The sequence below is a fragment of the Lipomyces oligophaga genome, assembly GCF_038497815.1.
Source record: "Lipomyces oligophaga strain CBS 7107 unplaced genomic scaffold V1516scaffold_3, whole genome shotgun sequence".
NCBI lineage: Eukaryota > Fungi > Ascomycota > Lipomycetes > Lipomycetales > Lipomycetaceae > Lipomyces > [Lipomyces] oligophaga.
The window spans coordinates 1490304-1514681 of record NW_027117787.1 but is presented as its reverse complement, the minus strand read 5'-3'; the positions used below and the strand labels follow the sequence as shown (position 1 = coordinate 1514681).

Here is a 24378-nt window from a genome sequence, read left to right as displayed (position 1 = left end):
GCAAGTTGCGAGACACAGCCTCGTTGGGCCAAGATTGGGGTGAATGAGGGACGTGAGAAGGTGCTAGTGAATGGAGGTCGAGCTAACAGAGGAAATTTCATTTTGAAATATAAAACTAGATTGCCATCCTGAAAGATCTTAGTTTATTTACTCTATTGTACAAATTTGGACTGATCTGCATTTCTGCTTTGGTGTGAACTGTTGAAAGAGTCGACTGGATTTATCGAATCGATTGTCGATATGGGAAAAGCTCAGTCAAAGTTGAGCAGTGACCAGTTACTGGAGCTGCAGCGATCGACGTATTTTGATCGTAGAGAGTTGCAGCAGTGGTATAAAGGTGAGTTGAATCGGGCTATAATTTGAACTGAGCTGAAAACCAGACTTATACTAAATTGATCTAGATTTTTTGAAAGATTGTCCTTCTGGTCAATTATCGAAGTCCGAGTTTCAAAAGATATATAAACAGTTCTTTCCGTTCGGTGACCCTTCCTCTTTTGCAGAATATGTCTTTAATGTCTTTGACAACGATAAGTCTGGCGCAATCGACTTTAAAGAATTCATATGCGCTCTGTCCATCACGGCACGTGGGTCAGTTGAAGAGAAGTTACTTTGTATGTTTGCGCTCTATTTATATGGCTGAAGTTACTGACGTCTGCGAAAGGGTCTTTCCAGTTGTATGACATCAACAATGATGGCCGGATTTCCTATAGTGAGATGCTGTCGATTGTCGAGTCCATTTATAAAATGGTAGGTTCAATGATGAAGCTCCCAGCCGACGAGGCGACACCCGAAAAGGTACGTGTGGATTGAGTTTGGGCAAATTGCATATAAGCTGATCCTGACATCATAAAGCGGGTCGATAAAATCTTCATAGCAATGGATAAGGATAAGAATGGAGAATTGACGCTCGATGAATTTAAAGAGGGATCTAAACTGGTAAGCTTCTCTCAGCAGAATATGATTGAACTGTCCTAACTGATCCAATGTAGGATCCCACCATTATTTCAGCCTTGAATATTTATGACGGGTTGGTATAATTGTTCGTTGTTTTCGGTATCGTTAGATATTGTATGATTGCATACAGGACCCTCCTTCGGGGTTTTACTAGTCGATATGCAAGGTCATTTATAGGTATACATCAGGACTGATCGAACCTTTTTTCTCTTCTTCCTTGGCAATGGCGTTAATACATGACATTTTTGATTGGTTATCTCAGTGTTTTGATGTCTAATATAATTAGAAACGAAATCATATTACTTGGAAAACAAGTCGGTCAGTTCGTGTTTAGCAGCGTATAACTCCAGATTCGTCCAAAACCATGCATGTCTCGATTAATAGAGCGATTGCGAGTGGCAAGTGTAGTTGCAATAAATAAAATAAAAAATATTCGATTCACAGTTTGTAAGGAAGCAAGTATTGAGGAATCGAAACAGCTATGACAACCCAAGGTTTTTACCGGAATCATCAACTTCGCAATTCACGACTCTTCCCAGCTTTTCTCAACAATTTCACGGACTTTTCGGACATATAACTTGCGATGGTCTTTGTACAGATTCGAAGCCTCGACATTAGCCGGACTTGCCGTGTTTGGATCATTTAGTAGACTCTGGATCGAAGTCAAGATCGCCGCAACATCATAAGTGGGCGACCAGCGGTTCTGCAAGATATCCAAGCAAAGCTCGCCAGACGCATACACGTTTGGATGGAACATCTGCGAAATAAAGCGCACATTCGGAGCTTTATTCGGATACTGCTCATCGAACTGTAAGACAAGTCGAAACGTGCCGTCCTCAAACGGAGTATCATTAGGTCCTATTATCACGGCGTTCCAAGTCATTACATTGTCCGACACAGGCGATGCAGAAACACCGGCTGGCGGATCTTGCTGCATCCGCTATATTCAGTTAGTATAGTGTGTCTTACAGTGGCAGATTTCTTTTACCTTGAAATCGCGCATCAGTCTCCGGCGTGCAGTAGTAGACATGATCAAATACAGTCAATCTTAACCAGCTCAACTGGCAATAACCAATATGACCAATACCAACCCGATTTGACTCTCACACAAACTCAAATCCGTCTTCAATATAACGGACAATCAACCTACACTCGGTCCTTATTTCCACTAAATTCTGATTAGTGCTGATTTCAGTCGATTTTATAATCAGAGCATTCGCCTCTTTGTAATCTACATCGGTCGGTCCGGCACTTCTGTCAGAAATATCGTAGTCACGTGGTATGTGCTACAATTTACAACTACTACGTGGAAGCTGATAACATGATTATGATTTTATTGAATAATTCTTAAATCATCCAGTGTATCACTTTAGTTACTATCACAATTCATGAGATAGTTACTGTATCCAGAGGTGCCAAGCTCGATACGCTAGATTGGCACACAGAGCAAAGACTGCTGGAATTGCACAGACTTGTAGGATTTCCGAATTCTTTCGAAGACGGATCTCAGTATTGATCACCGTTTCGCCGTCGAAATGGCCATTTAGATAGTAATTTTCCAGCAATTGATCTTTCTCAAGCCAGCGTTTCTGAAGCCAGCGCTCGAATTCAGACTCGTCATCGAGCGGAATATCTGACCGTGCGAATCGGCGCCAGTGCATATGAATACTCTTAGGAGGAAGTCCTGCAGCGTAGATTGAGGAAAGCGTAAAATAGTCTTGTGCAAAGCCCGCTGGAGGAACACCTTCAAACCCAGTGGTGCAGTCATAAATGTATGGAACGTCGAAGTTCTTGAGAATGAAATACAGGCCTCGAGCACGAGGAAGCAGCATATTCTTGGGCTCGACCATATTAAACTTTTCTGCATACGCATGAGATTTGTCAATGCCGTTCTGAGTAAAATTTGTGCCTTCTGGAAAAATTAATAGCCATGCAGGCCAGTCTTTCTCGGCGTTGATTTCTTGCAAGGCGGATTCCATACGGGCCTGGTCGGTTTGCCATTTGCGAGACAAGAAAATGAATTTAAAATACATCATACCCCAACCAATGAAAGGAATATTTTTGAGCGACTCCTTGAGAAATATATAGAATCCGCCATGCATACGATTCGTGTATGCGACCCACCACAAATAAAGCCAGTCCGAGTATATCTGGTGGTTGGCGAGTAAAACAACACGGTCACCAAACGAGGTTTCGAGAGTGCCGTCGTCATTTTTTTTCAATAGTCCTGCAACGGTCGAGTCGCCCACGATGACAACAGGCGTTGGACTCCACCATTGTGTGGTCGTGTTGATCACCAGGCCAAACGACTGTTTCGTGTAGTCGCGGTAGGCGTGGAACCAGTCTTTCGAGAATATCCGCAGCGGGAGCCCCAGGAGCTGCGTAAAGTTGATAGTCAATACACAAGTTGTGAAATAGACTGCCACAGATGCAGCACGGAAAAACTGCACCAAGGCAGGCTTCTTGGGCTTGATGGCAGCTACGCCAGCGGCTGCTGACCGAGAGCTCATTCTTCCAGCAATCAAGGATCCGGAACGAGAACTATACGGGTGCTGTTGCGACAACGCCGTTGACTGCGGCGGTGGCGATGGCGATCTGGATGTCGGTGCAGTGGAAAAAGAAGGTGTTCCAATTACCGTGGACGACGATATCAACGACAAGCCGGAAGGACTGTCGTCGCTGGAGCTAATGATGCTGCTGCTGCTGCCGGAACGCAATTGATCAAACTGTGTCAGCGAAATACCTTCTGCGGTCAGTACGCGATCAGTTGGCATTTGCCTGCAGTCAATTACGTAATTGAGATTTATTTCGAGTTGGTCTTGTTAATGCAATAACATTATGGTTGAGATATCTCTTTGTAGTACAGTATCTATTGGAAGCCTTATATTTAAGCGGAGCTCGTGGACGATGCGGCGTTACGCTCCCAGGGGTGTGTCTACTAGCTCAAACGACGCGGACGGACAGTTGTTCGGACACATATCAGCTGTCATCACGAATTAGCAAATTTCATCTGTTGTTGTTAAAGTGAAAAATATCTACTGGTTGGACGGCTGCTTGAGTGTTTGGCTCTAAAAGTTTTTAAATTGACTGTGTAATGGTATCAGGGGGCACGTAATCAAATAAAAAAATAGTCTGAGTTGCAAGTAGTTCATTCTTGAGATTGCTACCGATCATGCATATAGAACAGAATTCGGCTGCAGGATCCCAGCACACAATAATAGTACAGCACGGAATAGCTACAATTACACTACGCTGCACACCATGGCAATTCACGTGTTTACACTTTCAAATACGGCAACAACAAGCATGATGCCAAATCATCAAGTTACAATTTATATCTCGCTAAAAAGTATTATTAAAAACTAAACAATAATAGAAACAAACAGAATGATACAGAAACACTTTAATGTTCCTTGGTAGACTTCTTCAAAATAGGATTCCATGGCATAGGAATCGCCCGCACAACAAACAGAGAATTCTCCTTGGTCGCCAAACCAGCAAAGGCATTGTGGAACGCAAGAAAGGCAGACATAAGACCAAATACACCTCCTGCAATAGTAGCACCTTTGTGAGGGTCACCCGCAGCGTCAGGATAGAAGTGGCCAACGCCCAGAAGCAGGAACGCAAGGTCAAGAGTCAAGAACAATGAAAAGAAGGCAACGGTAGATCGCACAGTACAAAGAACCAGACCGAAAGTGAAGATGAACCAAGAGATCAAATATAAGCCCAATGCCGCGTTCAAGCTGCTGATGTCGTCGCCAAACGAAGACACAATTCCAAACGAGTCGGTCTCGATCGCAGCGTACGACAGCCAGAAACCGCCAAATGAAGCAAAAGCAGTAGCACCAAAGGTGTTCTCAAGGACCATCTCCCACATACCGGCGAGGATCTGGACAAAACCACCGTAGAAGTATGCCAGACCGACGACTACGTGCGGGTTGGTTAACGATCGAGCACGGACATTGGCAACGCACAGAACAAAGGTCGTCAAACCAAATGCACAGAGACCCAGAGGAGCGGGGTTACCAAACTTGCGTGAAGGATTGTACGAAACACCTAAAAAAGGAGGGGTTAGTGATAAGTTGTAAGCAGAAGGGGTTTATCCAGAGGTAAATAGCAGGGCATCCAGTGCAGTCCAGGCAGTCCAGACAGTGGAGGGCAAGGGTGGCGTCGGAGGGCGGTCGGAGAGCGGCAAGACAAGTGCACGACAAGCGGAAGATTCTCGGAGGGGGGAAGACGAGCTGAAGATATAAGAGTAGATAGAAAGAAGCTTGATTTAAAGAAGGTCTTTATCGAGCTGCAGATGTCGGTAATCTGGGGAAACCAGAAACTTTGAAGAATCCGGGGTATTTCGTATACTACTCTGTTCTCTGTCACTGTTGTTGCTGACATCAAGTATAACGTCGAGTCAACCTAGGAGCTGAATAGACAGCGCACCTATGTTCACTCAGATACGATTTGATGTCATCTATTATGTAACAAGATAATAGGAGGTAACTGATGGAAATCGCAGGATACTAAGGACGCGAAGGATGCCGAGTTTGCCGGTGGATGAGAATTTTGCAGAATATACATACCAGGATTCATGTAACCGCCGAAGGCAGTCATGAGTTCTTTGCGAGATACCCATGAGTCTCCGATAAGAATAAGGTCAGGATCGTCAGAGTGAGTAACTACAGGACGAATCTGATAGTCACGGATGGAGCTTTCGAGGTCGGGCGCCTGAGCTTCAAGGTCTCTATGTGCCGCGACGTCGTTGACCTTCTCGGTGCTTGTGTTATTTTGAAATGAGGTTGATGAAGACATTTCTGTGATAAAGCGAGTAGTTTGTCGGTTTGTGCTGTTGAGTGTTTAGTATTGAGTACTATTGTGTTGATATTGCTGAGAACTGTGTTAGGATGATTGAAGCTGATGTTGATGGTGAAAACAAAAATCCAGACAGGAAGTGAGAGCTGAATATAAGGAAATGAAAAAGCGGGGTTTGCGGACCGAAGGGAGAGCAGAGGAGGGGTTTGCTTAGTGTGTGAGTTTGACGATTGGGCGGTCTGGCAGTTATGGTGGATGCACAACAAAAGGTGGAGATGACGAGGGGATATTGAGTAGGAGGCGATGGCAGCAGATCACACGGGACCGGACTAGACCACAAGGCACAGAGCGATACGGCGCAGGGCGAAAGTTACTGGAGCAAACTGCGATAGCTTCAGGACCAGTGTGTGTGTCAAAGCAGACGGGCGACCGTGGTCAGAAGGGCCAGGATGAGTCTGAAAACTGCTGGAAAGTGCTGAAAACTGCGAAGATGACGAAGGAAGACGGTAGGCAAGAGCAAGAGGAGAAAAAAGTGCGGGGTTGTGCGCGCAATGGCTGAAGAGACGGCACGCAATTGGCCAACCAGAACGGACAAAAGTAGCGCTTGCTGAGAGTGGTTTTGGTTGGTCAAAGTGGATATTTGGATCTGTCTGAGCAGGCTGCTTTGAGGAGGCGAAAGCAAGGAAAAGGGAAGGTGAAGGAACAGTTAGCGCGGATGATAGAAGTGGTTGTGGCGCAGTTCATGCAAGTGCGTGTTTGCTCAGTTTCCGACCGATACCCTGTCTGAAATTCGTTTCGTTCAATTGCAGTCAGACTGCAATGAGATTCGATACTGACGTAGTAGTGCAGTGGTTTTTTTTAGTACGATGCGAAATAAATTTTGACATCTCATACTTCCTGTGTAATCCAGTTTTCACCAATATGCTGCAGTCTGGCTTCTGAGAACACGGAAGCTTGCCTGCGCACATACGCAGACTGCTGAGCCACAATGCGCCACACAAGCTTCCGGTGGCGAGCTGCACGAGCGGACCAATTAGAGTCCGTCCATAGCCGCCACGCGGCTAATGTATGAGTATCGTTGGACAACCTCGGTTGGTGGCAGTCTCCGTCTCCGTCTTCTTCTTCGTCCTCCGTGGGCGGCATCCGATTGAGTGATGTGTGAGGAGTTCTGGGGGCGTCTTGCGTAGTCATGCTTGACAAACGCCGGTCACTTGATCTGCCTTTGCGTATTGGGCCACCGATCGGACTAGCTGGCCTACCTGAGCTTGATAGTTGACTATGGACAATGGATGCGGAGTCGCTGGATTTGTCGGAGGTCTCGTACACTCCGAATAAGACAAAGGATGTCGTCGAAGTGTCGGCATTGTGCTGAATATTTGCTAATCGTACGATTTTTGTTCTTCGATTCGAATCGTCCGTTCTCAACCAACCAGTTTCGTCCAACCTTCCTGTCAGCAACACCCTACTCCAACAACAGTAGCCCAACAGTAGCCAAACACGGCTACTTGTGGCACATGACCTCTCTGGTAATCCCCCCGCCAGCAGTTTCCCCGCTTTTCATCAGGCAATTGAGTGCTACAAATTGTTTCAACAAACCAGCTGCCGAGACACAGGCTACTCGGACGACGGGACAGCTTAGACGGATATTAGATAATCCAGTCCTTCTGCTCGCGCAGACATTGGACTGGAACAGCCTGGCTTCCGACCTCCACCGGATGTCTGTCGAGCTGGCCATCCAACTTCACGAGTTTCTGGTAAATCGCACGTACAGCTCCCAGCAAACGACCGCCAGTCAACCGAGACTTGCCTTCGCGCTGAGTGGTTGGTTGGTTGCCCTGGCAGCAGCAGCGGGCTACCTAATGACATTGTAGACTGTTTTTTGTTCGCTGTAGTTCCCTTTTTCGTATTAAACTTGTTCTCTGCGTAGATCTGTCTGCGCTTAAGCTGTCCGTCGTCGTTCTGGGTTTGCCCCTGGTTCGTTCGGTTGCTGGTCGAAACAGTTAGGCCTCGCGCTGTCCCTGAATGTTCGGTTGCTCGACGTTTTGAGACGAGCTTCCTGAGATTCGGAGTCAACTGTTTGTATGGTTCAGCTATTTCGCAGCGTCTCGACTGTCCAATCTCTTCGCTTTGCATGTTCGTCGCACTGTTCCTAGGAATCCTAGTCAGCAAAACCGACTCGCACTGCAGAGTGTCAGAAATGGTCTTGAATATGCAGACATCGAGAAGTGTTCGTGTCGACTGAAGCCATATCCGTTCATGTCCGATCTGTATTTCACTCGATGTCGCGCCTTTCACTGCACATCTCCAGCTAGATGCATTTAGCTCATTATACAAACATCTCATGTATACCACTATCTGCATACATTGCAGCTCGTACAGCATTAGTAATTTGTCAGGCCAGCATGATACCACTTGCAGAGGAACTCATACGCAGGCCAGCAACTGCCTGACGCGATTCCTTGCTGCATCCATCTGAATCTCTGCGTTCGCTGTGTATTATGGCTGCTATCACCTAGAAAATACTGTCAGAATCCATGTTTCGCTATGCAGTCAACAACTAATCCATACTTGTTCTGAAATCTATCTATTCTACAGTTATGCTGAGAGTTCATGATGAGTACTCGAGACAGAAATGAACGAGCTTGTTATGAAGGAAATCAAATGTTCACGATTTCCAGGCTTAGCCTAAGAACAAACCTGGAAACCAAGTAAGACTAGAAGTTCTGTAAGAAAGCCAGGATTTCGCGCTATTTCTATATTCCCTCCTGGCCAGCGTCTGGGCATTACCAGGGCCAGGCATGATCAGACAGCGAGCGGGGTTACTCCCAGTACTACATCCTAACAGTACTGCAGATAGTCTTACATGAGTACATTCTAGACGTGCCCGACCACGTTGGTGCAGGAGAAAGGCTGAGACTGGACAAAACGTCAGAGTCAGCTGGAAAACAGGAGCGGGGTCAATGATGTACGCGAAAACGACTTGGTTTCCTGGCCCCTCATGTGTCCTTCGGTCCTGGCGTTAGCGCTGGTACTGGCGCTGTTAAGGATTTATGGTTATACTTTTGATTTAGCTCGGGACGGTTGATTTTTCTGATTTTTCCAGAGATTTCAACCAGCTTTGATAGATCATTTCGGTCTGGATCCAGCAATTATTATCATATTAAAATCACTTGATCCAGACAATTCTAAGTTGATACATGCCTCATGGTTCAGTTATGGTTTCTCTAGCTTTGCTTCTCCGTTCAGACGCCGTAGTGCTGCCGACTGTTTGCCACTTGGTTTCGGAGCGGGGTATTCCATGTGTGCCCCACCATTGACCTTCATAGCACTGATACCGAAGCACTTACTCTTGCTTAATATTAGTCTAAATTATGTTATAAATCTACTATTATATTGTGCAATATATATCTTACTTGGTATTTTACTGCAATATACTGTGCTAACATATGCTCGTATGTAATGTAGAGGATGAGCACCCATACTCATCACCATCCTGCTCTGCCCCTCTAACCCCACCTCGACCTGACCTCACTTCGGCCTTGTCATGATATGTATGATCGCTGTTCTCTGCAGAACACACAACACACTACATTAGTAAGTTGTCTTCTATATGCAATGTTAAATATATAAATCCATTCCATAATTGAATGTTAACATGCCCTAGAACTCATCTTTCCAGTTTCATAGCTATACCATATTTCGGAGATTCAAACCAACCCGGCCGTCCGCCAATTTTTCGCGTGCCCACTCGCTCGTCCGCCGTTATCAGTTCACCGTGAACCGTAAATCCAGTATCCAATTGACCATTGCGAAAAGTTAATCTTAGCATTTTTAATACCACAATGCCGTGTACCAACCGCCAGCCTCTACGGGTACTAAGGTCGATCTGTATTCTGTGTATGGAGTGCTCTCGTTTCGCCGATAGCGCAAACTAGAAGCGTATATCTCACCAAAGTCTTGTTTCTCTGGTCGTCTCCGTTCCGCCGGTTGTTTGAGAAAGGATCAGCCTGCTGTCAGTTTACCACGCTTTTAATATGTGTGTAATATATATCCGGTATATTTAATAGTACAAAAAACATCATCCACCCAATTCCAAGTAAAAATACAAAAACAAAATGACTATTTGCCCGGCCCAGCTCCAGTTCGCGAAGCAATAAACTATTCAAATTTCCCATTAGTAAACAACCACTGTTGAAGGTGTCCTGATAGCTTACCTGACGGTATTTCGCAAGATAAATTTTTAACGTCTCCGAGTAGTTCTCAAACCCAAGAGAGGTCATTGCAAACAAAATATCTTCTCCGTTAACTGTTTTTCTTTTCTCAGCTGAACATTTTTCCGAAGCTATTGAATAGTTAGTTAAACCAAAAATTCTAAAACAAGTCAAATCATAGCCTACCCTCACTAGTGATGAATGATATAAACTCACTCACGCATTCCTGCATACATTCCTTCGCTTCTTTTGAGATCTTTGCGTTGTCCGGCAACGCCATCTTCATGATTCTGGCCACGTTCGCTATTGGCAGCCATTTATCTTGCTCTTTGACTTCGTAGTCGCCGCCGAAATCCCCGCCAGCTCCCATGGTTCCATCGTCAAGTAGCTCACCATCCAGCTCGGCTTCCATCATCTCCATCCCAGCATGTCTTGCTAGTCCTGCGTCTTGCATCATCCCCAGTCCCACTCCTCCAGCTTCTCCTGATCCGATACCTTCACCATGTCCGCTCCCACTCGCTGATCCGCCATCTCCATTGTCAGTCTCCAGAATATCCAAAATATCCGCTATCCCGTCCTCGCCATCCTCGGATGTGCCATGTTTCGGTGATAGCGACATCGATTCTTTCGGCTGGTCGAAATCGCGTGTAGTTGTATGTCAGAAAGTATTCCAACCCAAAGACGCGCAGTGATCTTACACTTTTGATCAATGCTCTGACGCGTCCAAACCAATTCAATTGAGTCCACTGATACCTATCGCCTAATTTCAATTCCTACTTCTATATATACATATATATATATAATAATAGATATTGGAATTTTAACCGCAAACATACAAAGTATTAGGATGATCGCAGACTTGGTCCAGATTGGTGGTGCGGCATCTCACAAAACTTTATTCTATTATGTAATCAATTATGTGCAGTTTCATTGCTATATTATGTCTATTTTCGCATTTTTTATAATTTTATTCGTTCCAAGTTCTATGTAGAAAATGCTTCTTACTGATCATTACATGTAATACCATCTTGGCTGCTTTGAAGCTTCTTTTCGGAATATTACGAAACCTTTCAGAATCTTTGAATCATATTTCGGCAGCTTGCTAATTCTCAAACGATGAAGTATATATAATATTGACCAGTTACATGTAAAGTCTATATCCATTTCTTATATTCATATATCCAAATATCACTACATTTAATCAGTTCTGATTAGTACAGCACTCTGCGCAAGGCCAAAACGACCTCGGTGGATTTTGGCACGACCATATGGCCACCCCAGATAGAAGCAAACATGGTGATTCTGCTTGCCGGACCATTTTTATCGAGCGGGATTGTTTTCTGAACTATTTCCGTTGAGGAGTCGACGATATTTGCCAGCGATGCAGACTGTTTCTGATAAAACACAAACTGATGTGCTAACGCATATGTGACGCTTGCCGCCTCAAGAGTATCGAATGGCACTGTCTGCTCGAAATTAACTGCCTCTTCGACATGTTGTGTTTCTTCAAGCTTTGTCAATTCGTCTTCTTGGGTAGTTGTGACTGTATCGGTAGAGTCTACAATACCAGCTCCTCGGAGGGCAGCGACAACAAGATCTAGACTATGTTTGAATGGAATCTCCTCATCGTTGACGGCATGTATCACAAGCAGTTTACCGGTTTCCGAGTTCTGCATATACCGCTCGAGACGCTCAGCACTGTTGAATTTGTACATTAGCAGTGGTGAGAGTCTGCTGGCTGTGTACTCAAAGTATCCGAATGGGCCAAGGACAGGATAAAACCCAAATAGCTTAAAGGTGGTCAGCAAATCCTGGATTGACTTGAAGCCGGCGATAGGTACGACCGCGTTGATCTCTATAGGTGGCAGTAGTTGTGCGAGCAAGTCTGCGACTCCAATTATTACTCCGGTGCCCAGTGATTGTCCGACTAACGAGATCCGCGTTTGGGGGTCTAGACCTGTTCGGCGTGCAATCTCTTGAACGATATATGCACCGTCTCTAATTACGTCGTCTTCGGTAGGCTGGCCAGTCGAGAGCCCAAATCCACGGTAGTCGATCGTGAAGATATGAGTATGTTCTAGTGAGGTCGTCAGCAACGACCGGTATATATCGGGTCTGTGTCGGCATGCAATCGTTCCTGTTTGTCCGTGAACTAAGTAATCAGTTTAAATTCATGTATCTATATGTGCACTCAAAGGCCTATCGTACAATAAATGATAATGCGAGCATCGAGGTCCTGCTTCAATAGCTCAAGATGCTTCTCAGCAATAATCCCAGAATCAACTATCTCTTCTGTTGATGGAATGGACCGCAACTCTTCGCGATGCTTTTCATAGAGATCTGTCGGTAGAATGTGCCAGCCGAACAATTTGGCCTGGCGATCCTCTGTATCCAGCCAAAACGGTGCTACTTGGTTGACTGAACATTGGGTCAGTGTCATGATATTGAACTCGGACTGAATCTCAAGAGGTAGAAGTCGAACTCACGGCCAAACCCGACATTTTCAGGGAAATATAGTGTATCATTGCCCGAGAACTTTATGAAATGCCCAAAAACCAGACTACTTGTTAGCTCGCTAGATTTGCTTGCATAAACTGGTAGATCAATCTTACTGTCTCTGAACAGGTTCGAGCAGCATTGTACAAAGAAGACATAGGTATATTACAGGAAGGGCTAATACAATTTTGACAATTCCCATGTTGATATTATACTCTAATGATATATTGACACAAATATATTTTAAGGTAGAAATATATAACAATATATTAATGCTGTTTGGAAAGATCATTCAGGGGATATCAAGGTTTATACATCCGCTCGAGGCCAAACCGACACTGTTGCGTAATTACTCCATATCTAACTAAGTTCGCTGCATTAGAGTCGTGAGCATCTCCCATAATAGCTGCCCTTTCTACTAACGTTTTCAATTTACAGACAACACGACTATTTGCTGGTGGAACCACTCAATTGAAGTTTTACGCCGGAGACGTAATCATGAGTGATATTCCTGTCCAGCTTGCTGAACTTGAAGATTCAGATGTTGCTTCGGAAGTCGAAGTCGATAATGAAGATGAATCTCAACTGGATCATGTAATTCTTGAAAATTCAACAAATCCCGAAGAAACTCAAGGAAAACCAAAAAAAAAGAAAAAGCATCATAAAAAGAAGAAGAAAGTTGCTGCTGAAGAGGTTGTTGCAGGTCCTGTATCTTCTAGTTCCGTTTCTAATGGTTCTCCGTCATCGGCCAAGCTTAACAGTTTCAGAGATTTGTTGGAAAAACTTGCTCTCGCGGATTCGTTATCAGATCCAGTAGGTAACCTCATGAAATTGATATAGCAGTATTAATATAAGTAGGTGGACAAACGAAAATCAATGGATCAATATCGTTTCTGGAAAACTCAGCCCGTTGTGAAGTTTGACCAACCAATTGATGATGAAGGGCCGATAGAAACCAAGACCACGGACCAAATTCCGGATAGTCCATATCCGCTGCTGGAGGAATTTGAATGGGAAACAATGGATTTAACAAATCCTGAAATTTCGAACGAGATTTTTGACTTACTATGTAATAACTACGTGGAAGATGCGGATTCGACCTTCAGATTCAAGTATGCGCCAGAGTTCTTGGACTGGGCGATGCGAATCCCAAACTATCAGCCTGAATGGCACGTTGGTGTTAGAGTTGTCGCGACAAAGAAATTGGTCGCGTATATCAGCGGCATTCCTGTGAATCTGCGATTGCGGAACAACAAAATTGCCGGCGCAGAAATCAATTTCCTATGTGTGCATAAGAAGTTGCGGGCCAAACGATTGACCCCTCTGATGATTAAAGAAGTTACTCGCCGGATCAACAAGTCTGGAATCTGGCAAGCTTTGTATACGGCCGGTGTGGTGCTACCGAAGCCTGTGTCAACGTGCAGATATTACCATAGGTCGCTCAACTGGCCGAAGCTTCACGATATCGGATTCAGTCCTTTGCCGGCAGGAATGACTAAGGCAAAGATGATTGCTCGGTATAAATTGCCTGAGACCACCGCAACTCTGGGCTTACGGCTGATGCAGAGGGATGATATCGACCAAGTATATGATCTGTTGTCAGCGTATCTTGCCAAATTCGAGCTAGCGCAAGAGTTCGAAAAAGGCGAATTGCTTCATTGGCTGATGTACACATACGGACTTGATGGAAAACTGAACCAAGAAATGGATCCAGACAGAATCGTGTGGGCATATGTTGTCGAGGACTCGAATGGCCTCATTACGGATTTCATGTCCTTTTATCGTCTCCAATCGACAGTGATAAGCAACGACAAACACGAGACTCTCAACGCAGCATATCAGTTTTATTATGCATCGTCGATTGCTTTGGAGACCCAGTCCCGAGCCGACTCGGTAAACATTGTGAAACTGAAAGCCCGGCTCATGGATCTGTTCAATGATGCGCTGATCCTTGCAAAACGAGTAAGCTAACGTTTGTATTCCAGTATGTAATAACTAACATTTTTAGCTGGATTTTGACGTTTTCAATGCGCTCACACTTCTCGATAATCCGTTGTTTTTGGAGGAATTGAAATTCGGTGGAGGAGACGGATATTTACATTACTATCTCTTCAACTACAAAGCGTTTCCGATAAATGGCGGATATTTAAAAGATGGTCAACTTGACCAGAAGAACCGTAGTGGAGTAGCTGTTGTGATGCTGTAACTACATATCTGTATCGAACAGATATTGGAAAGATCAGCTGTTAATTGCTGCTGTGAATACATAAATATGTAGAATATATTAAAGCTATGTACCGATTTATTTACTTGTTATTTTTTTCTAATTCAGCATATCTATCGACTATCAATCTCTCCAAAGATCGGGTCAAGTATTCTGCTGGTGTGAATTGTTTTCCATTCATAAATTCAAGTGACAGTTTACGGTCGAAAGATTCCATATCTGTGATGAACGAAGAGCTTTCGTTCCAGAGTTTTCCAATTTGAGTTTCTTGTGCTTTGTATTTATTCGCAAGCATTTCAAATTGATTCGACAATTTGATGAGCTTCTTTGCCTCCGCTTCCTTCTTAGAAAGCACTCTCGGTGCATGGTAAGTCTGGACAAAACTGCTGATTGTTGGCAAGGAAAACACACGTTCTTGCTCGGACTTGACTTGCTCGGCCTTCAGTGCCTCGTTGCGGGCAAGCTGTGTCTCTTTCGTATTAGCTCGGCGGCTGATCGCCTCTCGATGGTCCTTAAATGCGCGCCTGATCGCCTGGCTTAGATATAACTTTCGTAGTTCCGCCATACGCTCCCGATCCGTCATCATGTAACGATTACTTGATTGCGTTGCACGTTTCCCGAGTGTTTTCTGTAAAACTTGTGCTTCATTCGGCATCGGTTTTGCAATTTGCTGGGCTGATACACCCCTTGGAGGCTCGACGCCGGGTGCATATCCATGGCCAGTTTTTTTGAGTGCAGCAGGAAATTTTATCACCGGCCGAACGCGCGGCAGCACTCCTCCGTAATTCCGCGGACGTGGCATTCGACTATAACTTTCGTGCGTATATTTATTATGCTAATTTGTTGTTGAAATGTTGGGTGGAGTCTAATCCAAGCTTGTCTCAACACAAAACTTCGTGATTTTCCAATTCCTAAATGTCTTGAAAATATATAAATGAAATGGGTAAGGGTATGCGAAGCATTATTTTTCGATGGGCATTATATCAACTCACATGTTTGCAAAATATAAGGTATATAATGTAATATATTTACAGCGAAATATGTAATATAATATTATATTGTGCTATATCTTCAGTTAATTGTAATCTGAAAATTTCAGAGGCTGCTTTCTACTAGAGCTAAACAATATCTGATGCTTCACTTCAGATATCTTGCAAACGTGACAACTAATTGATGGTTTTCATCGAGAACTCAATTGTTATCAATAAATAGTCATGGTTTGAATAGATAGCATGAACTAATTTCTGTATGGTATGCCAATCACAACCACCATAGAGGTCAGAAAATTGCATACCCAGCTTCCTGACTACAGCTTTGCTCAATGGCATTTTGGTCCAAACCGTTAAGCCTGCTGGCCGTAAAAATATGCATCAATTTACACGTATAAATTTATATTTAATTGCATACATCCTCGATGCAAAAATAGGCACGTTGATACTATTCAATCCAGATATCTTGAGTTGAGTATCAAAAACAGCACATTGACTATTTCAAAAACATATATAATCACGTGATTGAAATTGATATCAAATATTAATCCCGTCTATCAAATCTCTCTAGTCAAAGAAATTAAGAATAAAAGTATCTTGTTTACTTGAACAAAAAAATACCAAATATTACGCCTATTCGGAATGCAGATTATTTGGATATAACCAGATTTTATCGACTGCATTTGTCAATATTGTGCTTGACTGCATTGTTTTTGTTTACAAATTTGATAGTCACCACGAGTCGGCCAATATTGAAGCCATCAAGGAAGAAGAACAGACGGGAATATGTCATGAAAAATAAGAGAGATGACAGTTTCTGGTCTCTATAATATATTTTATATTTTCTTTTTTCAGAATGGTTTTCGTTTCGATTGATGACATTGTTGCTATTGTGCAGGCAGTGTTTTTCAATCCAGTGATTGTACTAGGTTATATATTTTATCTATTTCGTTTGTAAGTATATTTTGTCTGCAGTTTTAATAATTCGTCTCTAATAATGCAGTAACACTTCCGCGAACGACTACGAATACATCCTACCACAGATCTGGGCAATTATGCTGATCACATACAAACTCGTCCAACTAGTTTTGGACGCGTCCAGAATGACTCGGCTCGACCGCAACCTTGATGTCGTCGCCGTTACAGGTGGCGCGTCAGGACTCGGAAACGATATTTGCAAGCTCTTAGCTCTCAAGAAGATTAAGGTCGCTGCCTTGGACATTGTCGTTCCATCGCCATCAAAGAAGATTGTTGGTGTATCCTATTATCGATGCGATGTCGGCAATAATGAAGAGGTCATCCGCACTCTTGGGAATGTCGAAAGAGATGTAAGCTCGGTTTCTATGGCTCCTTGGCTTGGTACTAAATTACCTGCTTCAGCTTGGCCAGGTTACGGTCTTGATAAACAACGCTGGTATTGCTCGTCGCGGAACAGTTCTCGAGATGTCGCTTGCCGACGTGAGAGAGTATGTCAAATTCCTAATCCCTCTAAATTTGTGCTGACGAACCTGTACAGAACTGTCGACGTCAATTTCATGGCTATATATCACACTGTTAAAGCCGTGCTCAGCCCTATGGTGATCGCCGATAGAGGCTACATCGTCACTGTGGCCTCCTCTCTGGGATATCAAGGGCCTATCGAGTTTGCAGCATATGGTGCGACAAAATCAGCAGCTATGTCGTTTCATGAGTCACTCACATACGAATTGGCCTCTCACAGAGGCATCAAAACCTTGCTCGTCGTGCCTGGGCAGATGCAGACAGCTATGTTTAGCCAAATCTCACCTCCTTTTCAGTTTTTTGCGCCGGTTGTCGACCCAAATGAACTCGCAAAGTCAATTGTTCATAGTCTGGAAGTTGGCCGAACTGGTAAGTTAGCTGCGCCTTTCTATGTTCATGTGATGCCTGTTATCAGAGCATTACCCGAGTATGTGGTATCTGCGTTTAGATGGGCGTCGGGTATGGACCGTGTTGTTCGTCAGTCGAACATCCAGAATCCTACTCAGTGACCTTACAGGTGTTCTAGTAGGATAAAATCGAAATTTTTGTAAAATACAAATTCTAATTCCTCTGTAGTTAAATTTCAATGTCTCCCACTCGAACCATACACAAACGATTTCCAATTCTCAGCTAATATACGAGCGCCTTGCATAAGTGTCCAGTTTTTTATTTCACACACAAGTATTAGAATCTCGGCTTGTAGTCCGTCCATAGTTTCTCCAGCAAGAGGGAAATCCGTTTCGATCAGCAGTCTATCGTCCGGAACTTTTTGGATAACCTGCGTGAATTTGTCGCCGTATCGTTGATTAATCAGAAACGAGAACGAGAAATACACCAAGGCCGGAACCTTTCGCGGATTCAACCAAAGCGAGATCTGGTCCGGTGAACCGGAATAAGAATGTAAACAGATTCGGGTTGGAAACGGTGATAGCGGTGGTCGACCGGAAAGGTCTCCAGCTGACTGCTGCTTCTGTCGTTTCTGCTGTTTCCGAGAGATAATTGGATAATCAGCCCACAGCTTTGAAAATTCTTCAAAAAGAATTCCATGAGCTTGCACTCCGTGTACAGAAACAGGACGTTCATGCGCGACCGCAACTTTAAGTTGCGCCAGTAGTACTTCTGATTGATGACGGTGGTTAACCCTATAAGGACTTAGACGCCTCGCATCTACATTGCAACAATTGTTGTTTATTTCAGACTCGTTATATGAAATAATCTTTCCCGACTTTGGAATTCGGAAACTCCGATCAATCCCGATTTCGCCAACTAAAGCAGTGGGATGTATCTGTAAATATTTGGAAAGTTCTAGCATGTATTCGTCAAGACTTCTTGGAGGCGGAAGTAAATCTAGAAATTCATTGTCCGGCTCAGGAAACAAGACTGACCGATAATGCTCATTTTTGCTTGTTGGAGGACTGGAGCTAGTGTAGAAAAGATAACTGAACCACGGATGGAAACCTTGAACTTGTCAGCTTCAGCTCTTCACCGACACTACCTCCTCCTCCACTGACGGTTGCATAATACCAAAACTAGGCACAATCCTATCCGAAAATGTACTTGCAACTTCATGGACTCTTTCTTGGTCGTCGAATCGGGTAGCCATGATGGTTAGCATGCTGGTCTTCATAGAACTTAGGCCAGACTCGATTCGGTGGAGATTGTCCGTCGGATGACAATGCGCATCAAATAAACCGATATTCCATACTTCGTCCGGCAGGGTTTTCAATTGAGTTAGATCTAGTTGTTCCATACTATAGTATCATTTCACTATATCGATGTGTTGTAGATAATTGTGCTTAATTGAATAACAAATCAGCATTTTTCTGACAACGGTTATCTTAAGCCGCCATAATTGGGACATTAATCAATTGTCCAGTGAGGAACATACGTCCTTGCTATATATCATAATTGCAGACTCATATTCTCATATTTATTTATTATATATATTCAAAGGCTTGCAGTATATATAATAGTGGCATATAAAGTATAGTATCGTATAAGAATACTCTGATTCCTCAGCAGCAGAATGCCAGGTATGTATTCCACTGAATAGCGATCGCCACTTACACGCTAGGACACGCAGCACCACTTATCTTTGGCCTAGGACTTGGCTTGTCACTCGGAATAGTTGTAGGCGTTGTGATCTATAACGAGAGACATAATATTCTTGACAAGATACGCCAGATCCACGACGAGCATGAAATGAGACGCATGGCAGCAGCTTACCAGTCCATGACTGGGTTTGACCAAGAACTGGATGACCTTTCGCAAGAGTACGAGGAACAAAAGAATAAAGAGAACGAAGATTTTGTCGATGAGTTGGCCGAGAAGCTTGAAGAATCATCGTTGAACCGTGATTTGATTGATCTAAACGAAGCTGCAACTTCTGCTAGAGTCGACACAGCCGAAGGCCTGCGTCATCGTAGATCGGCTGCTCCGGAAAGTATGTGAATTGGCAATGATTTGGAAAATTCGCCGGACTAAAATAATTAGATGTACAAAATACTTCTAGTTTGGAGGATTCTACCAGTGATTCCCCATCGTTATATCAGAATTTTACTCGGGAAGTGTCGAATAAAATATCCACTCGTGCGCCTTCAGATGTACCACAGCCTGCATCCGCTGAACATATTGCCGGTAATGAGTCTGGTTACAGTAAGTTTATCTTATTCTCGTACTCTGTTGCTTCGTCCGAATTGCTAAACGGATTTAGGCGACGATGAAGTGAGCAACGACGGATATGATTATCCTACTGATAGCGATCAGACTGGCGATGAATACACTGATTCAGATGAAATTGATAGCAACTATTCATTCGCAGATACAAATTTGAGTGAAGAGATCCAGGATTTGCAGGACAACCAAACATTGCGGCAGACTGTACCTGGGGTTATCGAAAGCGTAGGTTCCCATGAGTTTGATTTTGTTTCCGAAGATAGTGATGCGTCTATTCGGACCCCGAGCCAGATTTCCATGTCAAGCGATGAGTCTACAGATGACAGTGCACATTATGTCCGTGTTTCACGCTCGAGAGTGCGCCAGATGAATGGTATCTAGATCGCTAGGTGTCTTCAGCTGGATCGTCAAGGTGATCTGGCTGATGTGAAAGATCCTCTTCGTTTTGTTTTTTGATCAGTTTTAATGCTTTCGGATTCTTTGGTCGGGCTTTTGGGTTGGTAGGTCAAGGAGGAGTGCTTTGGTTAGATAGGTATGCTACAGGAAATGAAGGGTCATAGGCTGCATTATTTTTGCAAATCGACAGCAAGGACGTAAATTAGTAACATCAAATAAACAATTATGGAAAATAAAGCATTGTCGAAAAATAAATGGCCGCATTATATATTCAAATGTAAGGAGACTGTACCGGTAGTATACATAGATGACGAAATAACTACACCACGCGTATACGCGTTGGGACAAAGTTCACGTTAAGACGCGTTAGTTAATTATTTCTTTAGCAATTAGAAAACTGGCAACTATTATTATCAGTCTTCCTGTTTGCTTTAGATAATGGAAGTAATATCGACATCTGACATCTCAGCGATGCCAAATGAATTTATTTCAAAAACTTTGGACAGAGATATGCATCCAGGATGTCCGTTTGACTTGATCGCGGATCCGGATCAAGTATCAGATCCTGGCCCGATGTGGATGGAGCCGCCGCCAGAAATTGATTATGAAGTCGAGGAAGAATTTGTCTTATTGCCTGAAGTCAAGGAGGAGGCTGAAAATGTCAACCGAGAGACGTATAGAGAAGCCGGAGTTGATGAATGTGACACGGATAACATAGACCGTGTAGCCAAATCTAAACGACAAATGCAATCTATAGAAAATCAGACTAATACGTTTTTCCGAAACGCTATTCGATCGAATGGACAGAAAATCACACTACGTCAGAAACGGTCTCGATTTTTACGGAAGGAGCAAGGAAGTAGGCCTGTTGGAAGTTACGGATCCGATGTTGGCCGGTTGATGATGGAAATTGAGGCCGACCAAAGTCGTGAAGAGACAATTGACCCGTACGGTCCAGCTGGTGTTGTCTCTAAAGAACTGTGGGTCGAGAAGTGGAGAGCGACCCGATGGGTAGATTTGGTTGGCGACGAGCGGTCGCACCGGCAGATTCTTCGCTGGATCCAACAATGGTCTATGGCGGTGTTCAAACGCGATATGAAAGTCAAACAGAAACATATTAATGAAGAATACAAGGACGTCTTTCAACGACCGTACAAGAAAATTTTGTTGATCCATGGTCCGCCGGGTCTAGGAAAAACTACAGTCGCACATGTTGCAGCGAAACAAGCCGGATATGATGTTCTAGAGATCAACGCAAGCGACGAACGAAGTGGACCAGCCGTGCGTGCGAAAATCAATAATGCTCTTGAATCTCATCGAGTGGGCTCAAAGCCAGTGTGTATTATTGCGGACGAAATTGACGGCGGCGCGGAATCGGTATGTAGATGTGGTTTTCCTAGAGTGGTTTTGAAGACTAACAGACCATCACTCACCAGGGATTTATAAAAGTTCTTCTGGATTTACTGGCTTCTGATACAAAGGCACATTACACTTCAGGAAACCAGAAAAAGGGCAATAAGCCAGGAAAATTCTTGCTCCGGCCAATCATCGCAATCTGTAATGATCCATACGTACCAGCCTTACGGACGCTTCGCCCACAAACGGAATTACTATCATATCGGAAAAGTCCGACATCGATGATTGTTAAACGACTGCGGGAGATTTGTTTATGCGAAAAACTGGCTATAGACTCCCGTTCGCTCAAAGAATTGGTCGAAAATATGGACGGCGATGTTCGTGGGTGCATCAATACTTTACAATTTGAAGGCGGCCGTAGCAGCTCAAACCGACAGAAAGATATATCGTCGAGCACATCGGCAACTATTTCGCGAGTGTTTCAGCAGGACTCATCACAGTCAAGCGATAAAGCACGACGGCTTTCGAAGCTGATCGAGCAAATAGAGAGCAATGGCGAGTTTGATCGGATCACGACTGGCTGTTTCTCATTATATGCCGCTATGCAGTACACAGATACAGACGGAGCAATGAAAAAACCAGTCGAAGCAGGCGAATGGCTTTTTTTCTACGATGCCCTAGCCAATAGCATGTATCGGGACCAACATGGAGATCTCGCGCCGTACTTAGCGTACGCAGCCGGCGCATTCCACGCTCTATTTTCTAACAAAGCCAATACGGTCGAGATCGTGCGCGAGGTGAATGCGAGCGGGCTATCGCGAGCCAATTTTGAATGTTATGAGAAGCTCCGCGCTACGAGAGAAATCGCGCGGCAGCTGATTTCTCAGGCGCCGGCTTCTACTTACGCTATGTTTAGATCAGATTCGAGCATTGTAAGCGAGCTTGGTCCATTTTTGAGATTGATTATCAATCCGGCGGTCAGTCCAATGAACGGTAGTGTTGTGTCGGATAATGACCGCGAGAAAGTGGGTCACGCAGTGCAGGTTATGCTGGACATGGGCATCAAGCTGGAGCACCGAAAGACAGACTCTGGCGCGTATTTGTTTACGAACGAGCCTGCGGTCGAAGAGGTTTCTCTGGTGCGCAGAGAGGAGATTCAGAAGGCTATTGGAGGAAAGTATGTTGTTCGCCAGGTTCTATATCAGGAACTAGAGCGTGCGAGTATTTTGCTTCAGAGTGCTGCTGCTCGAGCGCGCAATAATGTTATGGCAGATGTTATTCGTGGCGGTCGTAAAAATAGTGCGGGTGATAGTGGAGGCGATGGGCCGCGGGAATCGGGAATGAAAGCACGGAGCAAGCGTAGCAGCACGGCTGCGACTGGAGAGGACGAAGCTAATGACGACATTAATGTGGACAATAATATTGGGCGGAAACGGCTCGCATTGGACTCGACTTCAGCATCCGCGAGGCCGTTTGTGTCTTTTTTCGAGCACATATCGGCAAAACAGGACAGACCGGACGATCAAGAGCAGAGCTGGGGAGCTCATACTCGACGCCGGTCGAACCAGCAGGTGCGCGAACAGATGCGACTGGACCGTAGTCAACGGACCTGGGTCCAGTATCATGAGGGGTATTCGGATGCGGTCAAGAAGCCGATTACGTGGAGTGATTTTTGGCGGAGTCTATAAGAATAGAAGCTGTTATTCGTACATAATATTGAGGTTTTCGCTAAAATATGGATAGCTGTGTTTTGTTATTGTAGGAGTGTATGTAAGATATAATTTTGTTGCAAGATGTGCCATGGATGGTATGCACAAGGCCCAATTCAGCATTCTCCATGCCGCTGGAGGGAACTGCTTGAAGCGGCCGTGAATTCTGGATTTGGACGGCGGGCGAGACTTATGCGCTGCTGTCTCGACCGATTAGGCGATCGTGTAGGTTTGTTAGAGCTCAGCTGTTGCCTGATGTGGGCGTGTGGGCGGGAAAGAATGAACAAGGTGTGGGTTTTCATTACTGGAAAAAAGCGGAAAAAGCAAGAGCACGGCTGAGTTGGCTGGGGAATTGTTGTGTCGTTTTCAGCATGATTAGCATGAATGGCAGACATCGTTGAAAGTGGCTTTTCGTGCAGACAGGCACGTTTATTGATTGACCCAGCAGCACTCTGACGTACAAATTATTATCTAGTAGAGATCTGTTTATTTGTTTGGTGGACAACTATGGTTGGCAGGAAATCATCGCTTTCTGAGTCAAACGAGTTCCAAATGCGGACTGTCAATTTATTGCAGACTCATTTGCCATCCTGTCTCTCGCATAACAAACAAATCTGTTCTTTTGCATCTGCACGACCGTCAACAAGCTACAAGCACGAGGACCGACATCGGCATCTCCCCGACGGTGCTTACATTCTACACTCCTAGCAACTGCCACCATAGTCACCTAGACGTGTTCATCGCCATAATAATAATCACCACAACAAACACGACAGTCGTGCTCTGCATAATCGTCCGGAGCAGGCAAACCATGCGAGCCATCCGGATCTTCCAGATCTTCGAGATCGTCTGCGCCGTGCAAGCACATCCGAACCATGTAAACCCCCCCAAGCAAATTGCAAGTACCGAGACGACCGTCACTCCACCATCGTCGGCCGTCGCAGACAGCTCGCTTTGATATTACGTCCAATGCACTACGCCAAACTAACTCTTGCAAAAGAATTCCGTCGTCACAGCGTCCTCGAACCTCTACGTCCGTCGCCCGTAGCCTGTCGCCTGTA

At 44.5% G+C, this 24378-nt stretch overlaps 12 protein-coding genes across 12 annotated transcripts; 5 read left to right on the top strand and 7 right to left on the bottom strand.

Moving 5' to 3' along the window:
* Window positions 1-47: 47 nt before the first annotated feature.
* Window positions 48-1392, top strand: V1516DRAFT_673869 (uncharacterized protein). The gene is made up of 5 exons (XM_066921984.1): window positions 48-337; window positions 402-611; window positions 662-795; window positions 853-936; window positions 990-1392. Exons 1-5 carry the CDS (start codon window positions 241-243, stop codon window positions 1035-1037), a joined length of 573 nt encoding a protein of 190 aa, XP_066778378.1. The 5' UTR covers window positions 48-240; the 3' UTR covers window positions 1038-1392.
* Window positions 990-2163, bottom strand: V1516DRAFT_636624 (ubiquitin-conjugating enzyme). The gene is made up of 2 exons (XM_066920033.1): window positions 1943-2163; window positions 990-1894 (listed from the first exon to the last, which is right to left on the bottom strand). Exons 1-2 carry the CDS (start codon window positions 1982-1984, stop codon window positions 1478-1480), a joined length of 459 nt encoding a protein of 152 aa, XP_066778377.1. The 5' UTR covers window positions 1985-2163; the 3' UTR covers window positions 990-1477.
* A 108-nt stretch (window positions 2164-2271) lies between these two features.
* Window positions 2272-3811, bottom strand: V1516DRAFT_673866 (acyltransferase-domain-containing protein). The gene has a single exon (XM_066921983.1). The coding sequence runs from the start codon at window positions 3726-3728 to the stop codon at window positions 2352-2354; it is 1377 nt and encodes a 458-aa protein (XP_066778376.1). The 5' UTR covers window positions 3729-3811; the 3' UTR covers window positions 2272-2351.
* A 546-nt stretch (window positions 3812-4357) lies between these two features.
* On the bottom strand, window positions 4358-5562 carry V1516DRAFT_695523 (GPR1/FUN34/yaaH family-domain-containing protein; the record flags this gene model as incomplete). The annotated part of the gene is made up of 2 exons (XM_066923995.1): window positions 4358-5010; window positions 5532-5562. 2 exons carry the CDS (start codon window positions 5560-5562, stop codon window positions 4358-4360), a joined length of 684 nt encoding a protein of 227 aa, XP_066778375.1.
* A 4237-nt stretch (window positions 5563-9799) lies between these two features.
* Window positions 9800-10796, bottom strand: V1516DRAFT_673856 (histone-fold-containing protein). Its single transcript, XM_066921982.1, has 3 exons — window positions 10158-10796; window positions 9975-10102; window positions 9800-9918 (listed from the first exon to the last, which is right to left on the bottom strand). Exons 1-3 carry the CDS (start codon window positions 10588-10590, stop codon window positions 9880-9882), a joined length of 600 nt encoding a protein of 199 aa, XP_066778374.1. The 5' UTR covers window positions 10591-10796; the 3' UTR covers window positions 9800-9879.
* A 171-nt stretch (window positions 10797-10967) lies between these two features.
* Window positions 10968-12726, bottom strand: V1516DRAFT_673853 (Alpha/Beta hydrolase protein). Its single transcript, XM_066921981.1, has 4 exons — window positions 12584-12726; window positions 12458-12531; window positions 12180-12389; window positions 10968-12123 (listed from the first exon to the last, which is right to left on the bottom strand). The coding sequence occupies exons 1-4, from the start codon at window positions 12667-12669 to the stop codon at window positions 11183-11185; spliced, it is 1311 nt and encodes a 436-aa protein (XP_066778373.1). The 5' UTR covers window positions 12670-12726; the 3' UTR covers window positions 10968-11182.
* Window positions 12727-12807: 81 nt separating this feature from the next.
* V1516DRAFT_296353 (acyl-CoA N-acyltransferase) lies at window positions 12808-14723 on the top strand. Its single transcript, XM_066918867.1, has 3 exons — window positions 12808-13280; window positions 13326-14429; window positions 14476-14723. The coding sequence occupies exons 1-3, from the start codon at window positions 12966-12968 to the stop codon at window positions 14671-14673; spliced, it is 1617 nt and encodes a 538-aa protein (XP_066778372.1). The 5' UTR covers window positions 12808-12965; the 3' UTR covers window positions 14674-14723.
* Window positions 14724-14730: 7 nt separating this feature from the next.
* Window positions 14731-15660, bottom strand: V1516DRAFT_673847 (uncharacterized protein). Its single transcript, XM_066921980.1, has one exon. It carries the CDS (start codon window positions 15491-15493, stop codon window positions 14774-14776), a length of 720 nt encoding a protein of 239 aa, XP_066778371.1. The 5' UTR covers window positions 15494-15660; the 3' UTR covers window positions 14731-14773.
* Window positions 15661-16264: 604 nt separating this feature from the next.
* Window positions 16265-17722, top strand: V1516DRAFT_673843 (NAD(P)-binding protein). Its single transcript, XM_066921979.1, has 4 exons — window positions 16265-16634; window positions 16684-17008; window positions 17061-17146; window positions 17197-17722. Exons 1-4 carry the CDS (start codon window positions 16537-16539, stop codon window positions 17687-17689), a joined length of 1002 nt encoding a protein of 333 aa, XP_066778370.1. The 5' UTR covers window positions 16265-16536; the 3' UTR covers window positions 17690-17722.
* A 41-nt stretch (window positions 17723-17763) lies between these two features.
* On the bottom strand, window positions 17764-18930 carry V1516DRAFT_622160 (TatD family; the record flags this gene model as incomplete). Its single annotated transcript, XM_066919568.1, has 2 exons — window positions 17764-18638; window positions 18705-18930. The coding sequence occupies 2 exons, from the start codon at window positions 18928-18930 to the stop codon at window positions 17764-17766; spliced, it is 1101 nt and encodes a 366-aa protein (XP_066778369.1).
* A 153-nt stretch (window positions 18931-19083) lies between these two features.
* On the top strand, window positions 19084-20489 carry V1516DRAFT_673837 (uncharacterized protein). Its single transcript, XM_066921978.1, has 4 exons — window positions 19084-19213; window positions 19264-19623; window positions 19674-19835; window positions 19894-20489. The coding sequence occupies exons 1-4, from the start codon at window positions 19207-19209 to the stop codon at window positions 20235-20237; spliced, it is 873 nt and encodes a 290-aa protein (XP_066778368.1). The 5' UTR covers window positions 19084-19206; the 3' UTR covers window positions 20238-20489.
* Window positions 20490-20621: 132 nt separating this feature from the next.
* V1516DRAFT_673834 (uncharacterized protein) lies at window positions 20622-23355 on the top strand. The gene is made up of 2 exons (XM_066921977.1): window positions 20622-21629; window positions 21689-23355. Exons 1-2 carry the CDS (start codon window positions 20691-20693, stop codon window positions 23294-23296), a joined length of 2547 nt encoding a protein of 848 aa, XP_066778367.1. The 5' UTR covers window positions 20622-20690; the 3' UTR covers window positions 23297-23355.
* Window positions 23356-24378: the final 1023 nt, after the last annotated feature.

Excerpts from the sequence above, each read along its gene's own strand:
- V1516DRAFT_673869 (XM_066921984.1), top strand. The coding sequence starts at position 241 with ATGGGAAAAGCTCAGTCAAAGTTGAGCAGTGACCAGTTACTGGAGCTG. Across the intron at positions 338-401 it reads GTTGCAGCAGTGGTATAAAG|ATTTTTTGAAAGATTGTCCT; the intron begins GTGAGTTGAATC and ends AAATTGATCTAG. Across the intron at positions 612-661 it reads AGTTGAAGAGAAGTTACTTT|GGTCTTTCCAGTTGTATGAC; the intron begins GTATGTTTGCGC and ends CGTCTGCGAAAG.
- V1516DRAFT_636624 (XM_066920033.1), bottom strand. The coding sequence starts at position 1,984 with ATGTCTACTACTGCACGCCGGAGACTGATGCGCGATTTCAAG. Across the intron at positions 1,895-1,942 it reads GACTGATGCGCGATTTCAAG|CGGATGCAGCAAGATCCGCC; the intron begins GTAAAAGAAATC and ends AACTGAATATAG.
- V1516DRAFT_673866 (XM_066921983.1), bottom strand. The coding sequence starts at position 3,728 with ATGCCAACTGATCGCGTACTGACCGCAGAAGGTATTTCGCTGACACAG.
- V1516DRAFT_673856 (XM_066921982.1), bottom strand. The coding sequence starts at position 10,590 with ATGTCGCTATCACCGAAACATGGCACATCCGAGGATGGCGAGGACGGG. Across the intron at positions 10,103-10,157 it reads ATCATTCATCACTAGTGAGG|CTTCGGAAAAATGTTCAGCT; the intron begins GTAGGCTATGAT and ends ACTATTCAATAG. Across the intron at positions 9,919-9,974 it reads ATCTTGCGAAATACCGTCAG|TTTATTGCTTCGCGAACTGG; the intron begins GTAAGCTATCAG and ends AAATTTGAATAG.
- V1516DRAFT_673853 (XM_066921981.1), bottom strand. The coding sequence starts at position 12,669 with ATGGGAATTGTCAAAATTGTATTAGCCCTTCCTGTAATATACCTATGT. Across the intron at positions 12,532-12,583 it reads CTCGAACCTGTTCAGAGACA|TCTGGTTTTTGGGCATTTCA; the intron begins GTAAGATTGATC and ends GCTAACAAGTAG. Across the intron at positions 12,124-12,179 it reads TGCTCGCATTATCATTTATT|TTCACGGACAAACAGGAACG; the intron begins GTACGATAGGCC and ends CTGATTACTTAG.
- V1516DRAFT_296353 (XM_066918867.1), top strand. The coding sequence starts at position 12,966 with ATGAGTGATATTCCTGTCCAGCTTGCTGAACTTGAAGATTCAGATGTT. Across the intron at positions 13,281-13,325 it reads CGGATTCGTTATCAGATCCA|GTGGACAAACGAAAATCAAT; the intron begins GTAGGTAACCTC and ends TAATATAAGTAG. Across the intron at positions 14,430-14,475 it reads CGCTGATCCTTGCAAAACGA|CTGGATTTTGACGTTTTCAA; the intron begins GTAAGCTAACGT and ends TAACATTTTTAG.
- V1516DRAFT_673847 (XM_066921980.1), bottom strand. The coding sequence starts at position 15,493 with ATGCCACGTCCGCGGAATTACGGAGGAGTGCTGCCGCGCGTTCGGCCG.
- V1516DRAFT_673843 (XM_066921979.1), top strand. The coding sequence starts at position 16,537 with ATGGTTTTCGTTTCGATTGATGACATTGTTGCTATTGTGCAGGCAGTG. Across the intron at positions 17,009-17,060 it reads TTGGGAATGTCGAAAGAGAT|CTTGGCCAGGTTACGGTCTT; the intron begins GTAAGCTCGGTT and ends TACCTGCTTCAG. Across the intron at positions 17,147-17,196 it reads TCGCTTGCCGACGTGAGAGA|AACTGTCGACGTCAATTTCA; the intron begins GTATGTCAAATT and ends GAACCTGTACAG.
- V1516DRAFT_673837 (XM_066921978.1), top strand. Across the intron at positions 19,624-19,673 it reads TAGATCGGCTGCTCCGGAAA|ATGTACAAAATACTTCTAGT; the intron begins GTATGTGAATTG and ends TAAAATAATTAG. Across the intron at positions 19,836-19,893 it reads CGGTAATGAGTCTGGTTACA|GCGACGATGAAGTGAGCAAC; the intron begins GTAAGTTTATCT and ends AAACGGATTTAG.
- V1516DRAFT_673834 (XM_066921977.1), top strand. The coding sequence starts at position 20,691 with ATGGAAGTAATATCGACATCTGACATCTCAGCGATGCCAAATGAATTT. Across the intron at positions 21,630-21,688 it reads TTGACGGCGGCGCGGAATCG|GGATTTATAAAAGTTCTTCT; the intron begins GTATGTAGATGT and ends ATCACTCACCAG.